This window comes from Camelina sativa, chromosome 16 (assembly GCF_030686135.1).
Source record: "Camelina sativa cultivar CO46 ecotype springtype chromosome 16, ASM3068613v1".
Taxonomy (NCBI): domain Eukaryota; kingdom Viridiplantae; phylum Streptophyta; class Magnoliopsida; order Brassicales; family Brassicaceae; genus Camelina; species Camelina sativa.
The window spans coordinates 8329713-8351960 of NC_141895.1; the positions used below are offsets into that span (position 1 = coordinate 8329713).

The 22248-nt window shown below is 41.3% G+C and overlaps 3 protein-coding genes and 1 pseudogene across 3 annotated transcripts; all 4 read right to left on the reverse strand.

Moving 5' to 3' along the window:
* Positions 1-1582: 1582 nt before the first annotated feature.
* On the reverse strand, positions 1583-3852 carry LOC147925292 (uncharacterized; annotated as a pseudogene).
* An 11082-nt stretch (positions 3853-14934) lies between these two features.
* LOC147925293 (uncharacterized) lies at positions 14935-15282 on the reverse strand. The gene has a single exon (XM_087492563.1). The coding sequence runs from the start codon at positions 15280-15282 to the stop codon at positions 14935-14937; it is 348 nt and encodes a 115-aa protein (XP_087348689.1).
* Positions 15283-18240: 2958 nt separating this feature from the next.
* Positions 18241-18654, reverse strand: LOC147925294 (uncharacterized). Its single transcript, XM_087492564.1, has one exon. It carries the CDS (start codon positions 18652-18654, stop codon positions 18241-18243), a length of 414 nt encoding a protein of 137 aa, XP_087348690.1.
* A 618-nt stretch (positions 18655-19272) lies between these two features.
* On the reverse strand, positions 19273-19686 carry LOC147925295 (uncharacterized). Its single transcript, XM_087492565.1, has one exon. The coding sequence runs from the start codon at positions 19684-19686 to the stop codon at positions 19273-19275; it is 414 nt and encodes a 137-aa protein (XP_087348691.1).
* Positions 19687-22248: the final 2562 nt, after the last annotated feature.

A 22248-nucleotide genomic window follows, 5' to 3' on the forward strand; every position in this document is an offset into this window, starting at 1 on the left:
TCACCTAAATACACTTCTTGTTGTAATCAAAGCATGTGGATGAAAAATAAGTTCATAAGATTATATTGCTGCAACAAGTAGAAATTAATGTTCCGTATAAAGAAACTCAACATCTGCCAAACCAAATCCAGACCCAAGGAGTAGCAAAAAAGGAATTCAATCTCATAAAAATGCATTGACCTCACACTGGCATATATGCAACAACAAAAAACTAACTCCACAAAAACAAAATCCAGAAGTTGGCTAGTCAACAATAAAGAAAATTAATTTAGATTTCATTTGTGATCCATAATAATCTCTTATTCCCACTTGAGATCTGAAAAATGAACAACTAAATGGAATTTTGATTGGAGAATTCGAGATTACACAAAGAGTTTGAAAATCAAGCAACTCATTTAAAAAAACAAATCTCAAATCTCAAAGGTTCATCATCTATCCTCACTTCAAATACATTTTGGAGAAGCAAAAATTATTTAGGTAAGCTGCTTCGTTAGCATTACCTCTTTGAGAACACAAAGCACATGAATTTTTAAATTCAAAATTTTACACTAATCAATTAAAGTCGATCTGAATCTGGAGAAAAATGATTAAAGATTCACTTACCCAGAATCAAAGAGGAGATATATACATTGACGCATACACCTCTACAGTTCTTCTTCTCCTTCCTCCTCACCCTCGTTATTGTTGTTTCTTCTATGAATTTAACTTGCAATACTACAATATTGTAACTTGCAATATTCGACAACAACATCATATGAGAGCTGCAAATTACAAAACAATTAAAATCTAAATTACAAATCCAATTAGAAAAGAAGAAGAAATCGCAAACGACACTTACAAGAAGCTCGTCGGAATCAAGGTTCATTCCCATGTAAACCCTCCTAAAAGCACCACAACCGATTAATTCCCCATTCCTACACCGAATCTACGACGGTTCTTCCTTTCTAGGATCAGGAAGTCCAGGAAGTCCAGGAGGCGGCTTTGTCGAGAGGCCGATATGAGAGCTACGAATACTTGAGTTAATCTTCCCGACGAATCCGCTAAGACCTTCGCCGCTACTACCATCGTTTTTGGCTAAAAAAAAATACAATACTAAAATTGGACGATAGAAAGAAGAAGAAATCAATGTGTTCTTGTCAAAAGAAATATGAGTTGTATTAATTGTTATAATTTGATCACTCAAGAAAACATGGATTTACCGACTGCAAAAACAGTCACTATACAGTCGCTAACTACTTAGTCACGACTGATTGGCGACTGACAAACGTAGTCGCTAAACAGTGCGTCGCTAAAAAAATCAGTCGCTAAAAAGTCGCTATGGAGCTAGTAATTGGAGACTGATAATTGGGGTCGCTCTTCTCTCGCCAAACAGTCGCTAAAGTTGCGACTGAATTGCAACGATTTAGCGACTGATATGGTTACTCATTTGCGACTGTTTGGGTACTGTTTTGTTTACGTTTTGGTGATTGTTTTGCGACTGTTTAATTATCATGTTTTTTAAAAAAAATCTGGTAAAAATGCATTATTTGATTTTGTAATACCAAAACTGATTAAGAAAACATGTACTAAAACATAACAAACATGAAATTAAACAAATACATAAGTACCATGTTTTTACAAAAGTTGCAAAAGTTCCAAAAAACATCCAAATATCCAAGAGTGTTGCAAATTACATGAGGGAACCTAACTTTGAAAATCAGCAGGGTTTAGGTCATTGGTTTGAGACTCAAGGAAGGCGACATAGTTTGGGTTAGTCTTGAGGAAGCTCACCAAGCGTGAGATCTCTGCTTGTTGCTCAGATGCAACCCGCAAAGCCTCAGCTGCAACCCGTGAAGCCTCTGCGTCACGCTCTGCTTGTAGAGCTGCTTGTTCCTCTATCTTGCGATTAGCGTCTTCAAGCTGTTGTTGCAGGGTTGTGAAAGGAGAAGAGCTTCCAGGGTACTTCCGCTTCCCGTTGATGTAAATTCCTAGGCTTCCAACTCCAAAGTATGTTCCTCTATCATTTATGTATGTAGACTCCATACACAAAACAGAGAGAAAAAGTTATTATAATTACTTAACAATGAAAAACTTAATAGCTTATTAGAAGGAAGCAAATTACCTGAAGAAAGAGCTCATCATCCTCCTCATGAGATAGCTCTGATCGACGTGAAGTACCATCTGAAGACTCATCTTTATCCTGACCAGCCAACTTAGCTTCCCTTCTTTTCTTATATGCCTCATGAACTGCTTGCGCTTTCTTATCCACAAAAGTACCATCTTTTTGGTATGAGTCCTGAGAAAAACTTCAGGAATAGTTGGCGGTCTTCCCAATTCTACTTCCTGGAATGTTAGACAATGAAAAGGTTAGGAACCATTTGATGTCAAGTAATTAAACAATGAAAAGGTTATGATGTAACTCACCATCTCTTGTTCTATTTGTAAGTAAGACTTTGGCCCTGATACATGCTTGTGAGGGCCAAGACCATTACGGTCAGACATTCGAGCTGCTGAAGTGGTTGCACTCTTTTCCATGGCTTCTTCTGTGTTCCAATAGTCACACATTTCTTTCCAAAGAGTTCTCTCAATCCACCTCGGTTTCACTTCCTCTCGCTGAGCTGCTGCCTTGGAAACCATGTCTTTCATACGGTTTTGACAAATGCTATAGAACTTTGCTTGAACCACACCAGTTAGAGAGGGATCCCAAGTGTGTGTTTTCTACAAAAGAAGACTAGTGTTAGTGATAAAAAAAACCAAGAAAAAAAACTATAAATACAGAAATCAAATTGAAAGGAGTAGAAGTTTACCGCGAATTCCAAGAAGTAACCTTCTCTTCTTGCATTCGGAACACAACCCCAACTGTAATATGGACCATCAAACTTGTTTGTAAACACTTTTGTAATCTTTCGGGTAAGTGATGACTTGTCTTTACCAAACCTTCAAACACAAACAAATCAGTAGTCAAATTCCAATCAAACACAAACAAATCGATCAATCCAAGTAAAATTCTAATCACAAACAAACACAAACAATCCAAAATTCTAAAAATTCTAATCACAAACAAACAAAATCAATTCAAAATTCTAATAATTCTAATCACAAACAATCCAAAATACAAAATTCTAATCCAAATTCTAATCACAAACAAACAAACACAATCAAATTCTAATCCAAAATACAAAATTTTAATCCAAATTCTTACCAAGTGGTTCCACGCTCTAATGAGGGAGAGAGGACAGTGGTATACTTCTCACGGCCTGGTTGGACAATCATGTCATGTAAAGAAGTGAGTACATCAGCTGGGAGATTTGATTCCCTTGCACCGTCATCCTCCGAATCAGCTTCTTCCTCATGTGAGTTTTGCGCTTGAGTACTGTGAAGCGATGCAGAAGCTGCTCAAGGTTGACCAGGTTGAGAAGAGAGTGGTCGATGAGACTGTCGAGGTAGAGGAGACTCTCGTGGTAGATTCGAGACTTGAGGAGATTGTCGATGATGATTCGTGACTGACGGTTGAGGAGACTCTCGAAGTTGACTCGAGAATTCTGGTGGATTCGTCGCGGAGGCGAGAGGTTGAGGAAAAGGACGCCTGGTTGGATCTTTGCCGGAAGGGGATGTTCCGGTAAAGCTCCTTGAGTGCTGGAACAGATTTGTCGGAGGTGGATAGTCTCGGTAAGAAGGTGTAGGTCTCGCTGGAGGCTGGAGGTTTGGGACAGGAGTTCCCTGAGAATCAGTCTCTGGAACTCGATGGTTCGCCGGCGTGAAGGTATATTGGGGAGGAAGATTGGCGGGTCTGTGATTCGCCGTTTGTGAGGTTCCAGAGGTTCGATTAGAGGGGTTTCTTCTTCCTCCGCCTCTTTTCTTTACTCTAGCCATCAAGGGTTTACGGTTTCGTCGAGTGAGAGGAATTTAGATCTAGGGTGTTGAGGTTTCGCTGTTTCGTCTCGAAGAAGAAGAAGAAGAAGAAATGAGAAAAGAAATGTTAGATTAGGGTTTGTTCGGGGAAGAAAATGAAAAATAGTGGGTTTTCGTGTTTTTTTACGGCCCAAATTTTGTTAAGCCCCAAATTTATTAAAGCAATCGCTAAATAGTAGCTCTTTAGTCGCAATCTTTTAGCGACTGTCAAACTGGTCTCCAAATTAGTCGCAAATTGGCAACTACACTACGACAATATGCATCAGTCTCCAATTAGCGTCTACTAGGTGACTGATTTATTTTAGTAGCCATTCGGTAGCTAAACAATCGCAATTCAGTCACTAAATTTAGACGCTAATTGCATTAACCAATTCCATGTTTTCTTGTAGTGGATTGGTTACAGATTTTTTCTGATGTGTCAAAAAAAGATGAGTTGTATTAATTGTTATAATTTGATTGGTTACAGATTTTTTCTGATGTGTCAGTCTCTGCTTCATTACAAAAGCTGAGCTGTCAGCACCTGGTGAAAAACCAAGAAGTTTTATTGTATTGATACCAAGAAGCATAATTAAATTATATATATATATATATTTTTAATATTGAATCTTAGGTCTTAAAATAATAATAAAAACTTTCATATTAAATGAGAAACGTACAAATTTCTTTATTCCGTGGATGTAGTATTTCAGACATCTCCAACAACCCCTCAAAACCTCAAATTTGGAGGGGTTTTGAGTTCCAACAATCCCTTAAACCTTCAAATTTAAAGGGGTTGAATAGTGAACCTTCAAATTTAAAGGTGCACTATTGAGACCTTCAAAATCTTGAACATATTTCATTTAAGTCCTAAAATTTTGTATATTTTACAAATCATTCTATGAAATTCAATTGTTTTTTTTTTGGTAGGAGAGGGGGAAGCAAAGCCTCCCCATTTATTAAAAGAAGAAAGAAAAAACAAACTACAATCTCACTGTTCGTGCACGAGTGCACCCAACAACATCGTCAAACATCAGCCCTTGAACACAATCAGGACTAACAGCTAGAGAATGAAAACCTAAGGGAAGAGAAAACGCATAGTTGGCTAATCCATCGGCAAGACAATTAGCTTCCCTATACACATGACAAATACAGACTAACCAGTCCTTCGAGATAAAGTCATAGCACAACCGTACTAGGATGGAGAGGGGATGAGTATTGTTGATCCCCAATGTTAGAAAGCAAACCACCACCTTAGAATCAACCTCAAGCTCCACCCGTGTATAACCCTTCTCCCACGCCATCACCAACCCGTAATACACACCCCACAGTTCGGCAAGAGGTGCGGAGCAGAATCTGATATTCAAAGCAAAACCCGTGAGCCAAGTGCCATCGCCATCATGTAAAACTCCCCTTGTTGTCTCCCTCCCTGGGTTTCCATGAGAAGCCCCATATGTATTCAGTTTTACCCAACCATCTCGCGGAGGAGACCAGGCAATTAAGCGTTCCTCACTACCCTTCTTCACACCGCTCACCACTCAAAGCCTGAAACGCCATATAACACTCTACTGCTAAATTCTTTAAGTAACGAACTCTGTCATGAAACTTACCTAAACCACCAAAAACATCTCCACACCTCCACTTCCATCCCCACCAAACTGCTCCCGCAAACAAAGTGGCCCAAGAATAACGATCCTTCCCCATAGTGTCATTCAGATTAACAAACAACCATTCCCACAAAGATGCTGCGAAGAAAGAAGAACGCTTGCTCGGAGGAACTAAGTGTTGCCAAACACCTGCCATAGCCGGACAATCTCGCAAAACATGTAAAAGTGTTTCCTCACCACTACTGCAAATAGAGCAAAGACTTGAATCACTCAAATGTTGGCGCACCCGTTCAGCATTAGTCATCACCACTTGATGAGAGACAAGACAAAGGAAGCACCGAACTCTCTCTGTGGACTTCACACGCCAAATGCAATCATAAAATTTACTCATATCTTGTCGGGGAGCATAATTCCTGCACAACAGCCTATGCGCAGAGCTCACAGTAAAGCATCTGTTAACTGTCTCACCCCACGAAAGTCGATCCTGAGCACCAGTAACATTATCAATAACCACTGCTTTCAAACAGAGTTGTGCAGTCTCTGACAGGAATGGATCCAAATGACTCAACTGCCATCCCGTGTCATTATGCCATGCATCATAAATTCAATTGATTGAAAGATATTTATATAAATTTAAACACAAAAAGTTAAAAATTAAATTATTGATATATGAAAGATACACCATCAAATTTTATACAACAATAACATTAATCATAATTTTTTAAGACACACTAATTAATCATATATGTGAGCATTCTGGAAAAAAAAATATTGAGTAATTTTATATCATGTAATTTTATTTTATATTTTCTTACAAAAATTACATATTAGTTTGTGTAATCATATAAGGTTTTGTATTTATTAATATTGTTTGATATAATTCTTTAATTGTTTTTTTTATATTTATATATGAAAGTTTTATCAATATAACTAATTATTAGTAATATTGTGGACTATAATATAAATATAAAAACTTTTAGAAAAGAATTTGATAGTGTACCATTGGAGTAACTGACCCTCAAACCTTTATTTTGAAGGTTTATTCCCCTTAAAATGAAGTTAGATTGTTGGAGATGCTCTTAGGATGGATGGTTAATCTAATCTCATGCAGATAAATTATAAGTGTGGATCACACTTCCCTAAAATAATTATTTGAACCCTAGGCTAGGGCTACCTATAACGAAAAAATTCTTGGGGGTGAACCACTCTTAATCAACCAATCAAAATACAATAAACTGCCATGTCATATCATATTTATAAAATAAATCAAAATTAAAAAAAAAAAAAAGACAAAACAAGTTAAGAAAACCAATTCTGTAGATTTTTTATTAAGGAAATTATGTTGGTTTAGGTTATAAAATAATGATTAGAGTTTAGATTTTACAATTAAACGAAATCATATGTTGGTTTAGGTTTACAAAAAAGTGGTTAGGGTTTAGTTTTTACAATTAAACAAAATTATATGTCGGTTTGGATTTACAAAAAAGTGGTTAGAGTTTAGGGTTTAGATTTTACAATTAAATGAAATTATATGTCGGTTTGGGTTTACAAAAGAGTTGTTAGAGTTTTGGGTTTAGATTTTACAATTAAGCAAAATTATTTGTCGGTTTGGGTTTACAAAATAGTGGTTAGGGTTTAGATTTTAAAATTAAGCAAAATTATATGTCGGTTTGAGTTTATAAAATAGTGATTAGAGTTTCGATTTTACAATTAAAAAAAATTATATTTTAATTTGGGTTTATAAAATGAGTGATTTGGGGTTAGATTTTATAATTTAAAAGTATAATATAATGTTTAGAATTAATCATTTTAAAATTAATTTATATACAAAATTTGTTTTCTTAATCAATAATTTATTTCTTGAACTAATAAGGGGTGAACCTAAGAATTGTACACCTATAACGACTAACGAGCAATGGGATGACACAAAATATTTCTTTGAGAAAGAAACATAATAAAGACATACAAAAACATGATAAAGACAGTCAAAGTCTTTTTTTTTTTTTTTTTAAAACTGTTTTTAGTAGGAAATAAAACTGGACAAGTTCTGATTTTCTGTTGGCAGTCATTTGAGTTGAAAATATGTTTATTTACTATTAACAGTTTGTATTTATGATGGTAAGGGAAACGCTATTAAACTCAAGGATCAAAATTAAGATAGATGATTTTTTTTGCTGAATGGTAACTTCTTTCTTATGTTCGTTGTGGTTTTTGATATATGTTTGTTGTTGCAGAGATCAAAACACATTCAAAACTTATTTTGTTGATGTTGGCTCAAAGATATACGGTTTGGATGGTGTTTACAGTTTTGGTGTGACTTCGAATGTGTTAGCCATTGATTGTACGTACGTCTCATACGGTACAGCCCGTCTCCCTCATTCCTAGGCCTATTGGTGATACAATCCCACCCTCATTAACAAAATCTACGTCATTGGAGAGTGTTTAGTCATCCGAGGATAAAGAAGGTCATGGTGCTTAATACAGAGAGAAAAATGTGAGAGCTTGAGGCTGAGATGACAAAGCCAGCCATGAAGATAGGTGGAGGGTAAGATTTACATAAGAGATCCAGAGAATAATTTTGTTTAAGGTCTAAAGGTAGAAGATGTGAAATGGATGAGATTCTGAATTCTAAGAAGTGGGAGTATGCATATGTTGTTGACGATATTTTGTATAACAGATTAAAAGCGTATAGTTGATACAAAGCACAAGTGTTGGGCTTTTGTTTATGCAACAGGTTTTTTCCCCTCCAATTTTTGTGATGATGCAATGATTTTTTTAGAGACCAATATTTATTTTTTTATTTGTTTAGGTATTTGATTAGACAGTAATAACATTTTAAATATATTTAGTTGTTAAAAATCAAATATTTTTAAGTTAGAAAAATAATTTCCTGTACGTAATACGGGTCTAATACTAGTAGACAAATAATTGCAAGACTTTTACAGAAGAACACTCAAAAAGTCTCACATAAAATGGGGTTAAAAAACAAAAATATTTTGTTGTGTCATATTTATCGGAACCAAAGTGTTATATTTTTTCATTTTATATACAACCACAAAATTACTTCCACTATTTGTAAATCCAATTGATTCGAAGATTGATATATATTTCCACACAAGCCCTCATGTACCTTTTCTTTGTTTGAGGGTTGTGGCATACCCACAGAAGCCCTTATGCACCTTTTAGATAGAAATACACATATTAATAGTATTCAACTTCTACCATATTACTAGATTAGGACCCGAAGTACACCGCGAGTAAATTATTTATAATTAAAACATTTGAATTATAAATTTTATTTGTTGGTTTAATATGTTATAATTATATAATAATTGTTAATTTTATGGTTTAAAGTTTAAACCATATAATACCACAATATAATTTTTTTTTTACATAATATTTATTTAATCCATTGAATTAGATATGTCTATTCTCTGATACTGATAGTGTTAACAAAATAATGAAATGATGTTTCACCTGTGTAACACCAAATTAATGCTATTTTAAATTAATATATATATTTACAAACCCATCCCGCTATATAACTTCGTCCCGAGATATTTTAACTCGCACTATATATATCATCTTAATTTTTAATATTTATTGTTTTATATTATAAATATTAGCTTGAATTGATATGTTATTTATTAAGATTGTAACCATTTACATTTTATAAGATTGATGCTTCTTATAAAGTTTAAATATTTATAATACTTAGAATTCTTAAAACGGTTGAGTATTTCTCATATTTGAAGTTTCGTAAAAATTTAAATATATTATTAATATTTTAAAGGTCTTCAAACTTTTATAAAGTTGAAATATTTATAATATTTAAACTTGATAAATTTGAAAATTCATAAGCTTTTAAATATTATTAATATTTTTTAACATTTTATAAAGTCTAACTTTCTAAAAAATATAAATATTTATAATATTTAACTTTTAAAAAATCTTTAATAAAGAACCGAAATAAAACAAATAAAAGTTTTTAATCAAGCTTATTGTATTATGAATCATTTTTGTCTCTTTTATAGTATGACTCTTAACCATTGCCCAACTTTTTAGGCGATGTAGGATATTGTATCCGTAAATTAAGTAATATATGTCCATTTTAAAAAATTTGTATTACATCATATGCAAGAAAAAATCACAATTTTTATTAACTAAATGTATTATAGAATAATTCAAGATAATTTAACTAAAAATTCAAATAAAAATGAAAAAGAATCATATATTTATATTTGAATGAGATAGAATTTTTTTTTATTTTTTTAAATCTTACTTATAACTAATTTGAAAATTTTGGTAACTAATATTAAAGTCAATGCATTAAATGTAAAAAATTTCCAAAACCGATTTTTGAGCAAAAGTTGTTGCAAAAATACTAGTATAGATTTCTGGGAGTTTTCTCTTCTCCTAATCCATAATTAATTGGCATAAATCCATTGAAAAGCTTATCCAACTGAAGTACTATTAATTTCCAATAATATATACTCTGATCCCTCCGTTTTTTATTACTTGTAGTTCTAGAGTTAAAATTTTGTGTTATAATACTTGTCGTTTAAGATTTCCAATGTAAATTTTTGGTAAATATTCAAATTTTATCTAACTATTTTAATGTTTTAACCAATCAAAAGATTAGATATATATTTAAAAGGAATAAACAATAAAATTTATGGTTTTCTTAATATGTGTGAAACAACCTTAAACGACAACTAATATCCGGGAACAATCAGTACTCACTCGTTAATCCATTGGGTTTCCAGTACATTTTAACTGACTTCGGCACCTCTGACCAGTTTTAACTTTTTCGTGTCTTGCTTCCAGATCGTCCATTTTGCGCAACACGTCTAGCTCCGGACTATCATCCTGTCAGGAACGCTCTACTATCCGGAAACAATCGTTGGTGGGAATTTATTACTCGTATCCGTGTTGAAACAGCGATGGGCAAACCCAGGACAACATTCCCAAGTTTCGCAAGTTCGCTGGGACGAACTGCGGAGCCAGCCGGGTCACGTGTTGTTGAATCCGACAGTCTCCAGATCGTTCACCGAGAAACTCAGGCGGCCATCAAAGCTGATATCGATCCTCCTCGGGATCGGACTGACGTCGATCCTGTTCAGGTCGGACCGTCGTCGATCCTACTCAGGCCCCTGAAGAAAATGTCGACATAGTCGATGTTGCGAAAGACGATACCCCTCCCCTAGCTTTAGGGAATGCCGATCCTCCGAACGATGAAGAGGATGTCCCTCAGCTTGGAGCTGGATCGAAAAAGAAGAAGAGGAAGCAGAAAAAGAAGACGCCGCAGTCAGTAGTAAACCGCAAACGCTCGGCTGAAGACGCCGGACTGGAATCTGCCGACCGATTCCATCTGGCAAGAGAAAATGACAAAACGGATCGGTTTGCCTTTGAGTATTTCGGTGATACCCCTCTGGTCACAAATCGCGATGCTTCAGGCGAACTCTTCCGAACCTTGAAGATCTCCAGTCGAGTCCTTCCGTCAGTGGACGAACTGGAGTTCAAACAAGTGTCCCTTGACGTCGCCGAATCCCACTTAATGGTTTGCCTTATTATTTTCTTTAACTTGTTCAAACTTTATGCGGACAAAACTGACGTATGTTCTTTGAATCCACAGACTGCCGCCAGCAAGAATACGCTGACTCAGTTGTATGATAGGTGAGCCAAAAACGATAAAAAGTCGGGATTTGAGCTCGAAAAGGTGAAAGAATGCGCGGAACAAATCTGAGTCGCCAGCGAAGCTAAAGATGAGAGGATCAAGGAGCTTGAAGCTCTTATCGCCGAAAAGGATGGTATCATCACTAAATCCAAACTGAGGATTGGTGAACTGAATTTCCGAGCGCTTACTCTCGAAGAAGAGAAATCCGAACTGTAGGGAGCATGTGACGAGTTGAAAATCCAACTCGACTTTGAAGTTAGAAGACTTCGGCGGGATCGTTTGGAGAAAGTGGAGCGAACAGCGAAGAAACCGCAGACTCGATTGGATAAGATCAAGGCTTATCTAGTCGAACAAGAGAAGATTCGCCCCTTGGAAGATCTGTTAAACCAGGCTACCGGAGTACAGGAAACTGTGCAATATTTGATTATAAAGGGGGCCATCATTCCCGAGGAGCGAATCGCGGAGATTGATAAGAACAAGGCCAAAGCCGAGGAAACTATCAAAGCGATTGATGTCCTCGAACTGAATGAAAATGACCTCGTCATGTCCCGGATCAGCTCGGTTATGGACTTCTTCACCCCGGAACGATGGCTCTGGATTCCGTCTACCATCCGTATGGCTCCAATGCCGAGAGCTTCCAAGCTGATCTGACCGATGCCTTGGATGCTTAACTTTCATTTTTTTGTTTTTGTTGCAAACTCTATTAAGTATGGGTTTGAATACCCTTGTAAAACATTGTCGACTTGTTCGGCCCATTCTCCCTTTTAGAACTTCTTTGCCGGAATTTTTCCTTTTTACCAGAAAAAAGAAAAATCGACAATTTCGAGGAATTGCATCTTTTCCATTTTGCACGGAATATGGAAATTTGGAAAGGATTTCACCTCCCAATATTCATATAAATCAACTTGCGCTGTCTCCGAACTAAACAACTTGCGAAAAACTTTCAATCAAAGCGATGTCAAACTCTATTAGCAGCGTGGAATCCCCTCTAGTCGGGAATGATGTCCTGACGTTCTCGAACGCCGAAGCTATTGAAAGGGGGATGGCCTACTACCCAAACATCCAAGCTCCTTGGATGCTGATGTTCCGTGTCAAACCGGAAGAAAGGCGTGACTTGGAAGAATTTCTCCATCAGGTGGAAGACCGTCACACGAAGTACCGCGATCGGCTCGCCGCATCCGAACAAGCGCAACGCGAATTGCTGCTCAAACTTGAAATGCTCGAATCCCACCCAAAAGATTAGGTCGAGAACGGATTCGAGAGGATAGCAGCCCTGCCGCCATGCCTGGTTGCGTACTGCAACGAGTGCCGAAAGGAAACAGATCGAAAGCCGACTCACATGGATCCTACTCTCATTGGTGATTTCATTCCAGGAAATGTCAAGCCTTTTTATATTAACAGGCGTGCTAATGATGTCGAACTTACTGAAGCCGACACCTTCTTTCGTCAGGTAACTATCGCGAGACATCCCGTAATGTCTGCTTCCAAACTAATCCGTTTTTGACTTTGCGTATGCAGATCGAAGGCACACATCAAGAATTGAGCCAGGATCTTCAGTACTTTCACATGAAAAAAGGTAGGATCGACCGCCAGCAGAGGACTTTGGAATCTGAAGTTGCCATACTCAAGGCAAAAAGGAAGAGGACTATTGACTTGCTGGATGAGTCCGAACAGAAGGCCAGGGCATTGGAAACTCGCCCCGAGGATTGGGAGAAGACCGGGCTGCAACTGTTGTGGTCGATGCCAAAACGACTCAAGACGAGTGTTCGTGAGATCGCGGCGAATGGCGCACTAGTTCGGAATTAACATGTGTTATTTGAGTATTTAATAATATTTAGCCGCATTGTAAGAGGCGAATTTTGCTATTTGAGTATTTAAAGTTTGCTATTTCAAGACGTCTCCCGGCTTATATCCGGCAATTTTTATTAAACGATGGTAGAAAACATCGATCAAACTTTAAAAATTAGGCTATTTGGCCCTAACGGGATACGTTTGGTCGGAGGGCGAGATACTGGGCTCGGCTTATCTCCTTTGCTTTAGTTCGGATGTTGGACTGCAAAATTATTCTCTGAGTTCGGCTAACCATTCCGTCCGAACTAAAGTTTGGGTGTGAAATAAATACTTTGCGTTCGGCGTATCCCAAAATTAAAAGATCGAGTGCGGAATAAATACTCTGGGCCCGTCTTATCCCTAAATTAAAAGATTGGGTGCGGAATAAATACTCTGGGTCCGGCTTAGTCCTGAGAAATAGTGCGTAGTTACGCGAGTTGATCACCTGGCCAGGGTGTCAACGAGGAGTGAGTTTGATATATACCAATACTTAATCCAGTTCGGGTTAAGAACCGAGATATATGTATACATACTCTCTTTTTTTCTTTTTGAAAATAAAAAGACGCGCTGCATTAAATGTGTTACGCGGCCTTTGAGAATTATTCTCGGGACGCAGTGAAAATTTTGCTGCGTTCTGATTGGTGGACTCGGTGGCTGTTATTTCCCACGACCCTATATAAATAGGGTTGAGTGTTGGGAGAAAGAAACATTCCAACTTCCACAATTTCGAGAAAAAGAAGGATGGTAACTACTCGATCTGCATGGCTAAGACAGGCCCGGGAAAGAATAGCTGCTTCGGCGAGTGGTTCCGGTCGCGCTGAACCTGTCCCCTTCGTCGATATGACTAGCACGGAGGGGAGTCTTATATGCCAGGAGCTCCGACGGTACCGAGCTCGCCGCTATAGGTTGGGGACTCATCTTACGGCGAGACGTCTTACCGCTTGGATGGGACTGTTCAGGTCCTGATCAAATGATCGCCGAAGGTTTCTTCTTGGCGAAGTGGCGTATGACCCGGCTGATTGCCGCGCGTGCGGCGTGCTAGGAACAGGTTGCGCGCATGGAGGTGCCTGCCCTACTTGAGGCCGACTGCCAACGCCTGGAGGATACCGCACACCCGTTTATCACGGAAATCTGGGTCTATCGGGCTTCCTTGGAAAGATTGAGGCGATATGCCAATTTTTTGGAATCGGCTGGCCCAATCTTTCGCGAAAGGCATATGGTCGAGGGCCCATGCACCTTCCTGGAAGATTTGGTGTTTAGTGGCTTCGAAGTCCCAGCGGAAAGACTCGAGGCCTTAAGGCAGGCACGCCGGTTTTGGCGAGCCGAACTGATCAAGACGGAGGTGGAGAAACCATTGGAGGACGATCTGTCTGGTCCTCGTCCTCCACTTCGGCTGCATGACCATCCAGAATGGTAATGGTGGGCCTCGTTCCGCGCCGAACTCCGAAAACGGGCGGTTTTTTTTTTTTTTTTAAGAGAACTGTCGCGAAGGGTTTTCCCCTTTGCGTCTCTTTTCTTGCTTTTTTTTTATCTATTAATCGGTCAAATCTCTAAAGCATGTAATGGCGATTGATCAAGAATTTGCTCATTCGAATTATCCGAATTAGGCAATGGAAGTTCTCCATTTGTATTTGAAATAATGATTTTAGACGAAGTGTAATGGAAATTAATCCAAACAACTTTCAACGAAGTCTTATGAAAAAAAAAAATGAAACTAGTATCGCGGAATTTGGCGTACTGCCGATCGAAGTGTATTCGAAATAAAGAAAGAAGTTTTTTCAGCCGGGAAAAGACTTTATTAATATCTTAGCTGCATTCAATTAATCTTGAAAAGACAAGGAATTGCCTACGTACCCCGAAACGGGGATCAAGCCAACCGTAGTTTGTATTACAAAGGAAAGATGAATGGAGTTCGGATTCCCAAAAACTCCTAGTTAGGGTCGTGACGATGATTTAGCAGTAATAACGCTTCAAGTGGGTTGCGTTCCAAGAGTTTTTGATCCGTTCTCCGGCCATGGTTACGAGTTCGTAGACGCCCGGGCGAACTGCCCGAGATACGAGGTACGGACCCTCCCACCGAGCGCCGAGTTTACTGGCGTTAACTTCTTTGGTGTTCTCGAAAACTTCCCGTAGAACCGGATCGCCTTCATTAAAATGCCGCTGATGAACAGTCTTGTTATAATACCGAGCTGTTGCGTCTTGGTAGTGTTGCACTCGGACTAGAGCTTGATCGCGCAGTTCTTCGGCAAGATCGTTGTGGTCAATCAGCATCCTGTTGTTAAGTTCGGGATTGTCGACCATCATGGTACGCCGGAGTGTCGGGACTCCTGCCTCGGCTGGGGCGAGTGCCTCGAGGCCGTACGGGAGGGAAAAAGGGGATTGTCCCGTACTCCGCCGCGGGTTTGTGCGATAGGACCACAATACGCCATCGAGGTGGTCTGCCCATGCTCCCTTCCTTCGACCGAGTCGTTTTTTTAGTCCGTCGACGATCGACTTATTAGTGGCCTGAGCTTATCCATTTCCTTGCGGGTATCGGGGAGTCGAAGTGCTGAGGCGTATTTGCCACTTCGTCAGGAAACGTCTGGTGATCATCGAGGTGAATTGTGTGCCGTTATCGGTGACAATCTCGTATGGAAGTCCGTGACGACATATGATGTTCTTCCATATGAAATTGGTTACGTCCAAGGATTGGATCTTTGTGAAGGACTCTGCTTCGACCCATTTGGTGAAGAAACAGGTCAGCACCAGGACGTATTTCTTGGATTTTGACGCCGGCAGAGGACCTATAGCATCCATGGCCCAGCGCATCAAAGGATATGGAGCTGTCACGGTATTCAGCAGTTCGGGCGGGACATGCCGCATTGGTCCATGGCGCTGGCAGGCTTCGCATTTTGCTGCGAAGGCTTCGCAGTCGGCCATCATGGTCGGCCAATAGTGTCCATCCTTTTTGATTTTGAGGGCGAGTGTGCGTCCGCCAGAATGGTTGCCACCTTCGCCTTCGTGCACCTCCATCATGATTCGTTCGGCCTCGTCCCGAGTGACGCAGGTAAGAAACCCTCCTGATGCGCTTCGGCAAAATAATTCCCCGTCTAAGAGTATGTATCTGGAACTTCGGGCCTTTAAGCGTTGAGCTGCCCATCGGTCTGGTGGGATGACGCCTTCGGAGACATAGAGTTTGATCTCAATTTGCCAGTCGTCCGGAGGCTTTGTGACGTCCGTCAGGTCCTCTATTGGCTCGTTGACCTCCATCGGAACAGAGTCGTTGTTGATTACAGCTATGTGATTGTCGGGATCGATGCTAGGAGCGTCGATGCATTTGATCGGGATGGTGCGCCGCAAATCAGGGTCGAAGCGGTTCACCAAGGCTGCGAGGGCGTCGACTGACGCGTTTTCGTTCCATGGGACCTTCGTCAGAGAAAAAGATGTGAATTCTCCGGACAATGTTTGGACCAACTGCCGATACGCCCCCATTCGCTTATTTTTGGCGTCGACCTCTCCGCTGAATTGGCTGACTACGAGTTGGGAATCGCAGAAGACTTGCAAATGTGTCACTCAGAGTCCTCGTGCTAACCGAAGCCCCGCAAGGACGGCCTCGTACTCTGTTTCGTTATTTGATGCTCTGAAGTTGGGCTTTAATGCTTGCTCGAGAACTTCACCGGTGGGGGACCGGAGAATGAGTCCCACTCTGGATCCTTCATTCGTCGACGAACCATCGACGAACATTGTCCAATGCTCTTCCTTAGGAGTGGGGTCGTCGAGGTCAGGAGATAGCTCGGTGATGAAGTCGGCCAGGACTTGCGACTTCAAGCTTGGACGAGAGCGGTATTCGATGTCATACTCATTTAGCTCGACTGCCCATTTCGCCATGCGTCCGGATTGGAGGGGGCTATGGAGGACAGTTCGGAGTGGCTGATCGGTAAACACGACGATGGAATGTGACTGGAAATAGGGTCGGAGCTTCTCCAGCGTGGGGTATCGTGATTTCGCGTCGTTGAGTGCTTTACTTGTGTAGAAGATAGATTTTGGATCCCTGCGGTCGTCTCGAACTAACACGCCGCTGACAGCCAAACTGGAGACCGAGACGTACAGGTACAGTGTTTCGTCGTCTTCCAATTTGACTAATACTAGGTGGTAAGTCAAATACTCTTTCAGTTGCCGGAAGGCGATCTCGCATTCCTCGTCCCAGTGAAAATCCTTATTTCCGCGGAGGAGTTGGTAGAAAGGGAGGCATTTATCTGTTGATCGAGCGATGAAGCGATTTAGAGCTGCGATGCGGCCGGTCAGGCGTTGCACTTCTCGCTTGTTGGTCGGCGACGGCAGTCCCAATATGGCTTCGATGTGTTTAGGGTTTGCTTCTATCCCCCGTTCAGTGACGATATACCCCAAAAATTCTCCTGAAGTAACTTCGAATGTACACTTCGTTGGATTCACTTTCATCTGGAAATGATCCAAGATGTCGAAACATTCGGCGAGATGCTCGACGTGCTGCTCTGCGATCAAAGATTTGACCAGCATATCGTCGATGTAGACTTACCTGTTTTTTCCAAGCAAACTAGCGAACATCATGTTCACCAGCCGTTGGTAGGTTGCTCCAGCGTTCTTCAGTCCGAACGGCATTAACTTATAACAATAGGTCCCCCTATCTGTAATGAATACCGTTTTTTCGCGGTCAGTCGAACTCATGGCGATCTGGTTGTAACTTGAGAAGGCATCCATGAACGAGAGCAGTTGGTTTCCGGCTGTGGCTTCGACGAGACGGTCTATGTGTGGCAAAGGAAAGCTATCCTTGGGGCATGCTTTGTTGAGATCGGTGAAATCCACGCATACTCTCCATTTACCGTTCTTCTTTTTTACCACGACTGGATTGGCCAGCCAGTCAGGGTACTGGACCTCCATTATCTGGTCAGCTTTGAGCAGCCGCTCGACTTCATCCTGAACTGCTTTGGCCCGATCTGGAACCAGGCGTCGGCGTTTCTGCCTGATTGGTTTGAACGTGGGATCGACGTTGAGCTTGGGGTAGATAACATCGGGATCTATTCCGATCATGTCCTTCGTTGACCAGGCGAATGTGGAAGACCGAGATTGCAGAAAGGCGATCAACTTTGTCTTTATGTGCTCTTCCAGTTCGGCACCGATGCCAACAGTTCGTGAGGGGTCAGAAGGATCAATGTTCACCTGTAAGATTCGACACTCCGGAGACTTGAGGCGATCTCTCTCCGGCTTATGGGGACCGGTAAGATGGTCCCCGCTCTGTAATTGCTACGCGTCCTCAGTCTTCCTCTGCTTCTTCTCGATAACAGACCAAGTTCGGGCAACCCTCTGGTCACCATAAAGTGTGCAAATTCCTGTGGTGGTTGGGAACTTGAGGCAGAAGTGATAGGTCGATGGTACGGCCTGCATCGCGTATATCCACGGTACCCCCAAAATGGCGTTGTAGACCGGAGGCGCGTCGATGACTGCGAACTTAGTCTTCCGGGACAATCCGCCGGCTCGTACTTGCAGCTTTACGTCGCCCATTGACAGTTTGGCGACCCCAACATAGCCCGTCAATGTTCGAGACTCGGGTTTCAGTTGCTCTGGTGTGACACCCATTTTTTCTAGCGTTTGCCAGCATATTACATTGACGGTACTTCCCGTGTCGACCAAATCTCGTTCAACATCAAAATAGCCCATGGAGACTTCGATAACCAAAGGATCCGAATGGGGGTGTTGGATTCCCTTGGCGTCTTCCAATGTAAACGATATGGGGTCCGAGCAGAGTGGAGATTCGCTCGGGGCTGTCTGAAGGCAGCAAAATTGACGCGCCCTCTTCTTTAATGTGGAGGAGAATTGGCCCGTTCGGGATTTTGCCCTCTCTGCCGCTTGGGTGGGCCAGGCAGTTCATCAGCCTTGGGCATCTCCTCTTGAAGGTTCGCCAGCACTTGGTTGGTCGGCTGTTGAACTCCGTTGGCCGGACCGTTGTAGCCTCGTCCTCCTCCTGCGCCATGGCCACTATTAGATCGTCCACCACGCCATCCCCCTCGGCGACCTCTGCCTCCACGGATGCTCTTTGGCTGAAAGGTGGCTTCGATTTCGCCGGAAAGATACTTTTCGTACAGGAAATTCTTCAGATGGATGCATTCGTGTGTGGAGTGGCCGACCATCATGTGGAAATCGCAGTACAGCTCCTTTAGGTCGGATGACTGTTTGTTTTGGTCCTCCACTTCGGAAACCATGTGAACGACACCCTTTTTTTGGTCTTGGGGGTCATGATGCTTGCAAGGTTCGTGGTGCTCGTCCCGGCTTTTAGCCTTAGGGGAGTGTGACGGTTGCCCGATTGTCTTTGCGGCTAACTGAGCGTCTTCGTCTTCGTCGAGCGTGAATCTTTCGTAATGGCGATCCGGGAATCAACCCCTTTCTGAAGGCTGCCATTGCGGCATCCTCTGGGACAGTAACGCGCGTTAGCTTTTCCTTGAATCTGCTCAGGAAACTGCCGATGGATTCGTCGGGTTCCTGGGCCATCTCCCAGAGGTCCGAGCTTGTCACGCATCGTTCAATGAGGATTCGATAATGCTTAAGAAAAGCCGTAGACAACTGGTCGAAGTTATCGATCGAATTCGGTTCAAGCCTTGTGAACCACACCAAGGCAGGACCGGAGAGGTTATCGACGAATAGCTGGCAACACCCAACATCCCTCTGTTCGTCGGTGAATCGTACCTTTGTCATGGTTGGACGTCATGAACTGAACGGGGTCTTTGTCACCCAGGTAGGTTGGGAGTTTCAGCTTGACGTTTGGTATGGCGGCCCGCAAGATCCGTTGAGTAAAAGGGGATTGCCGAGTCACTTCGACAATCCTGTCGATTTCTGGAGCTGTGCTAATAGCTCGATGAAGAAGTGTGTTCATACCGCTGATTTGCGTCTTGATTTCTTTGATTTCGAGGCAAGATCCCGTGTTCGTGAAGCGGATGACTGGGGCGGCCGAACTCTCGTGCACACGTGAGTTTGGGTTTGTTGGTCGAATACTCGACGTTGTCTGAGGGGGAGGATTCCTCCGCTCGTACTGTACGTCCGAAAAATCGAGACGACGAGTGAGACCGTCTATGCCGAGTATGGGTGACTGTCAAGCAGAGATTTGTGATGGGGTTGTCTGAGTGACGATAGCATCGACTCTGCGGTTGGTGTCGGATATCATCTGGTAGATTTCTTTCGTCATGGTGCCGAACAAGATCTTGAACTCTTCCATGGAGACGACTTGCGGATTCTGGACCGCTGTCGTGGCGCGAACAGGGGGGTTCCCGTTTTGTGTACGGAGTCGCTGCTCCGTGGCGCGTGCATCCTCCTCATCCGGGGGTTGTTCATCGGAGAGCTCTGTGTCGCGATTGACTGTCTCTTCACGAGTTCGTCCTGCTTCCTGGCTGGTCTCCCCTTCAGATCTGACCTCAACTGGGAGTTCGGAGGAGATATCGGTCAGGTTTGTCGACTCGTTGACGGGACGGCGAACGTACACGGCGGTAGCCGGCCTGGTTTATACAGCGCTCTGTGTTGCAGCGTTGTCTTGAGCAGATGCGATGCCTGTGACATCGGGCGTGCTGGAGGTGGTACGGTTCGCTCCGGTGACTTCGGTGATGAGTGAAGACATTATCGTAAGCTTTTCAAAGAACTTTTTCGGATGAGATTTTCTTAGAGAGTAACTTTTAGAGACGATTTGCGTTCCCCACAGACGGCGCCAATTGTAGAAACTGGATTTCCACAATGAATTTGTTTATGGGGGAAAACAAATTCAGTAAAGTAATCTCTCTAGAAAACCGATCTAAGCTTTGAAATTAGAAGAAAAGGAATTGATCTCGAAGAATTAGGGTTTTGATTGCTAAGAACAAGAAGAGAACTGAATAATTGTATTCAATATTCGATGCTTTACAACGGAGAAATCTCTGCCTCTTTATACATATTCATAGATCGCATAATACATTAACTTTCCTTATGAGACGAACTGAACTAAGGAAAGTTGCTTTATTTCTTGAGTCGGCCGCCAGGCGAAGTGGAAGTCGGTTCTTCTCCTTCGAGGCTGGGATTCCTCTGTCCGAATTGGGCTTAAATGACCTAATTGAGTTATTAACCAGATTCCCAGTTAAATAACCAAATTGTCTTTCTGGTTTAGTTCGGTATGTCGGGGGTGCTAAATCCCGCACCAACAGTACAACTTGATGGAAGTGTTTTGGTCGTGTTAGAGTATTACCAAGAGATCCTGTCTTTTTGTGCTTCTAACACCTCTGTTTCTTCAACATCTAAGTTCTAGGTCTGTACCCAAGCGGGTGAAGCCACAACCTTGGTTAATTGCGAAATTGTAGTTGTTACTGCTGATCACAGCAAGTATACTTGTTTATGGCTAATTTCTAGGGTTGTTATTAAAATGGGTGAGGCAACCCCTGCTTTGAGGAAGCCTGTGTTCACCAATTTTAATGAGCTAAGACGATTAACCAATGGTGATGCAGAGAAGAGGAGGAGGTCGTCCCAGCGATACAACAAGAAACGATCAAGATTAGAGAATACATACATGCTTTTGTGATTGTTTTTTAGAGGCTGCTTCTGTTCTCAATTATCATATTTCGAGAATGCTTCTATTTCTCAATTAGCATCATAAGGCAATCATTAGTTGGTTGTAAATTTTTAATTCTTAAGACCTCACCAATGAAGAGAAAAAAACTAAATACAAAGTTACTGGAATGCTTAGATTAGATTAATAAAATTTAATATTATTTTATACTTAAAGACACCATTAAAAAGTTTACCATGTGGATGCTCTAATTTTAACAGAACAACTCTACTTTAGACTTCACTAAACTTGCATTTATATAACACACACTTTCATCTTTGGACCTAAACTTATGATCCTTTTGTTGACTTTTCCACGTCGTTGACTTCTTTTCCCGTTTTCCGACGCGTCTTCGTCGTTGACTCTTATCATATGCTTTGCTCTTAATTCTCAGCTCAGTGACTCTTCTTCTTCTCATCTTAGCCTTAAACTGTTTGTTTCTCTTTGTCCAGGACTAATCAAAGGTTCAATTCCAACAAAAACCCATACAAAAAAAAAAAAACAAGACTTTTCAATAAATTAGAGCTGGAGAAGCTTCGAGGTCAAATCAACCTGCCTACCTTCCATCTTATTCATTTATAAATCCGATTATCCTAAGGTTTTAATTGGGATAAAGACTTAGACAACTATTGATTAGAACACAAACGTGATGTGCATAAAATCTTAATTTTCTCATGTCTATTACTTTATTACAA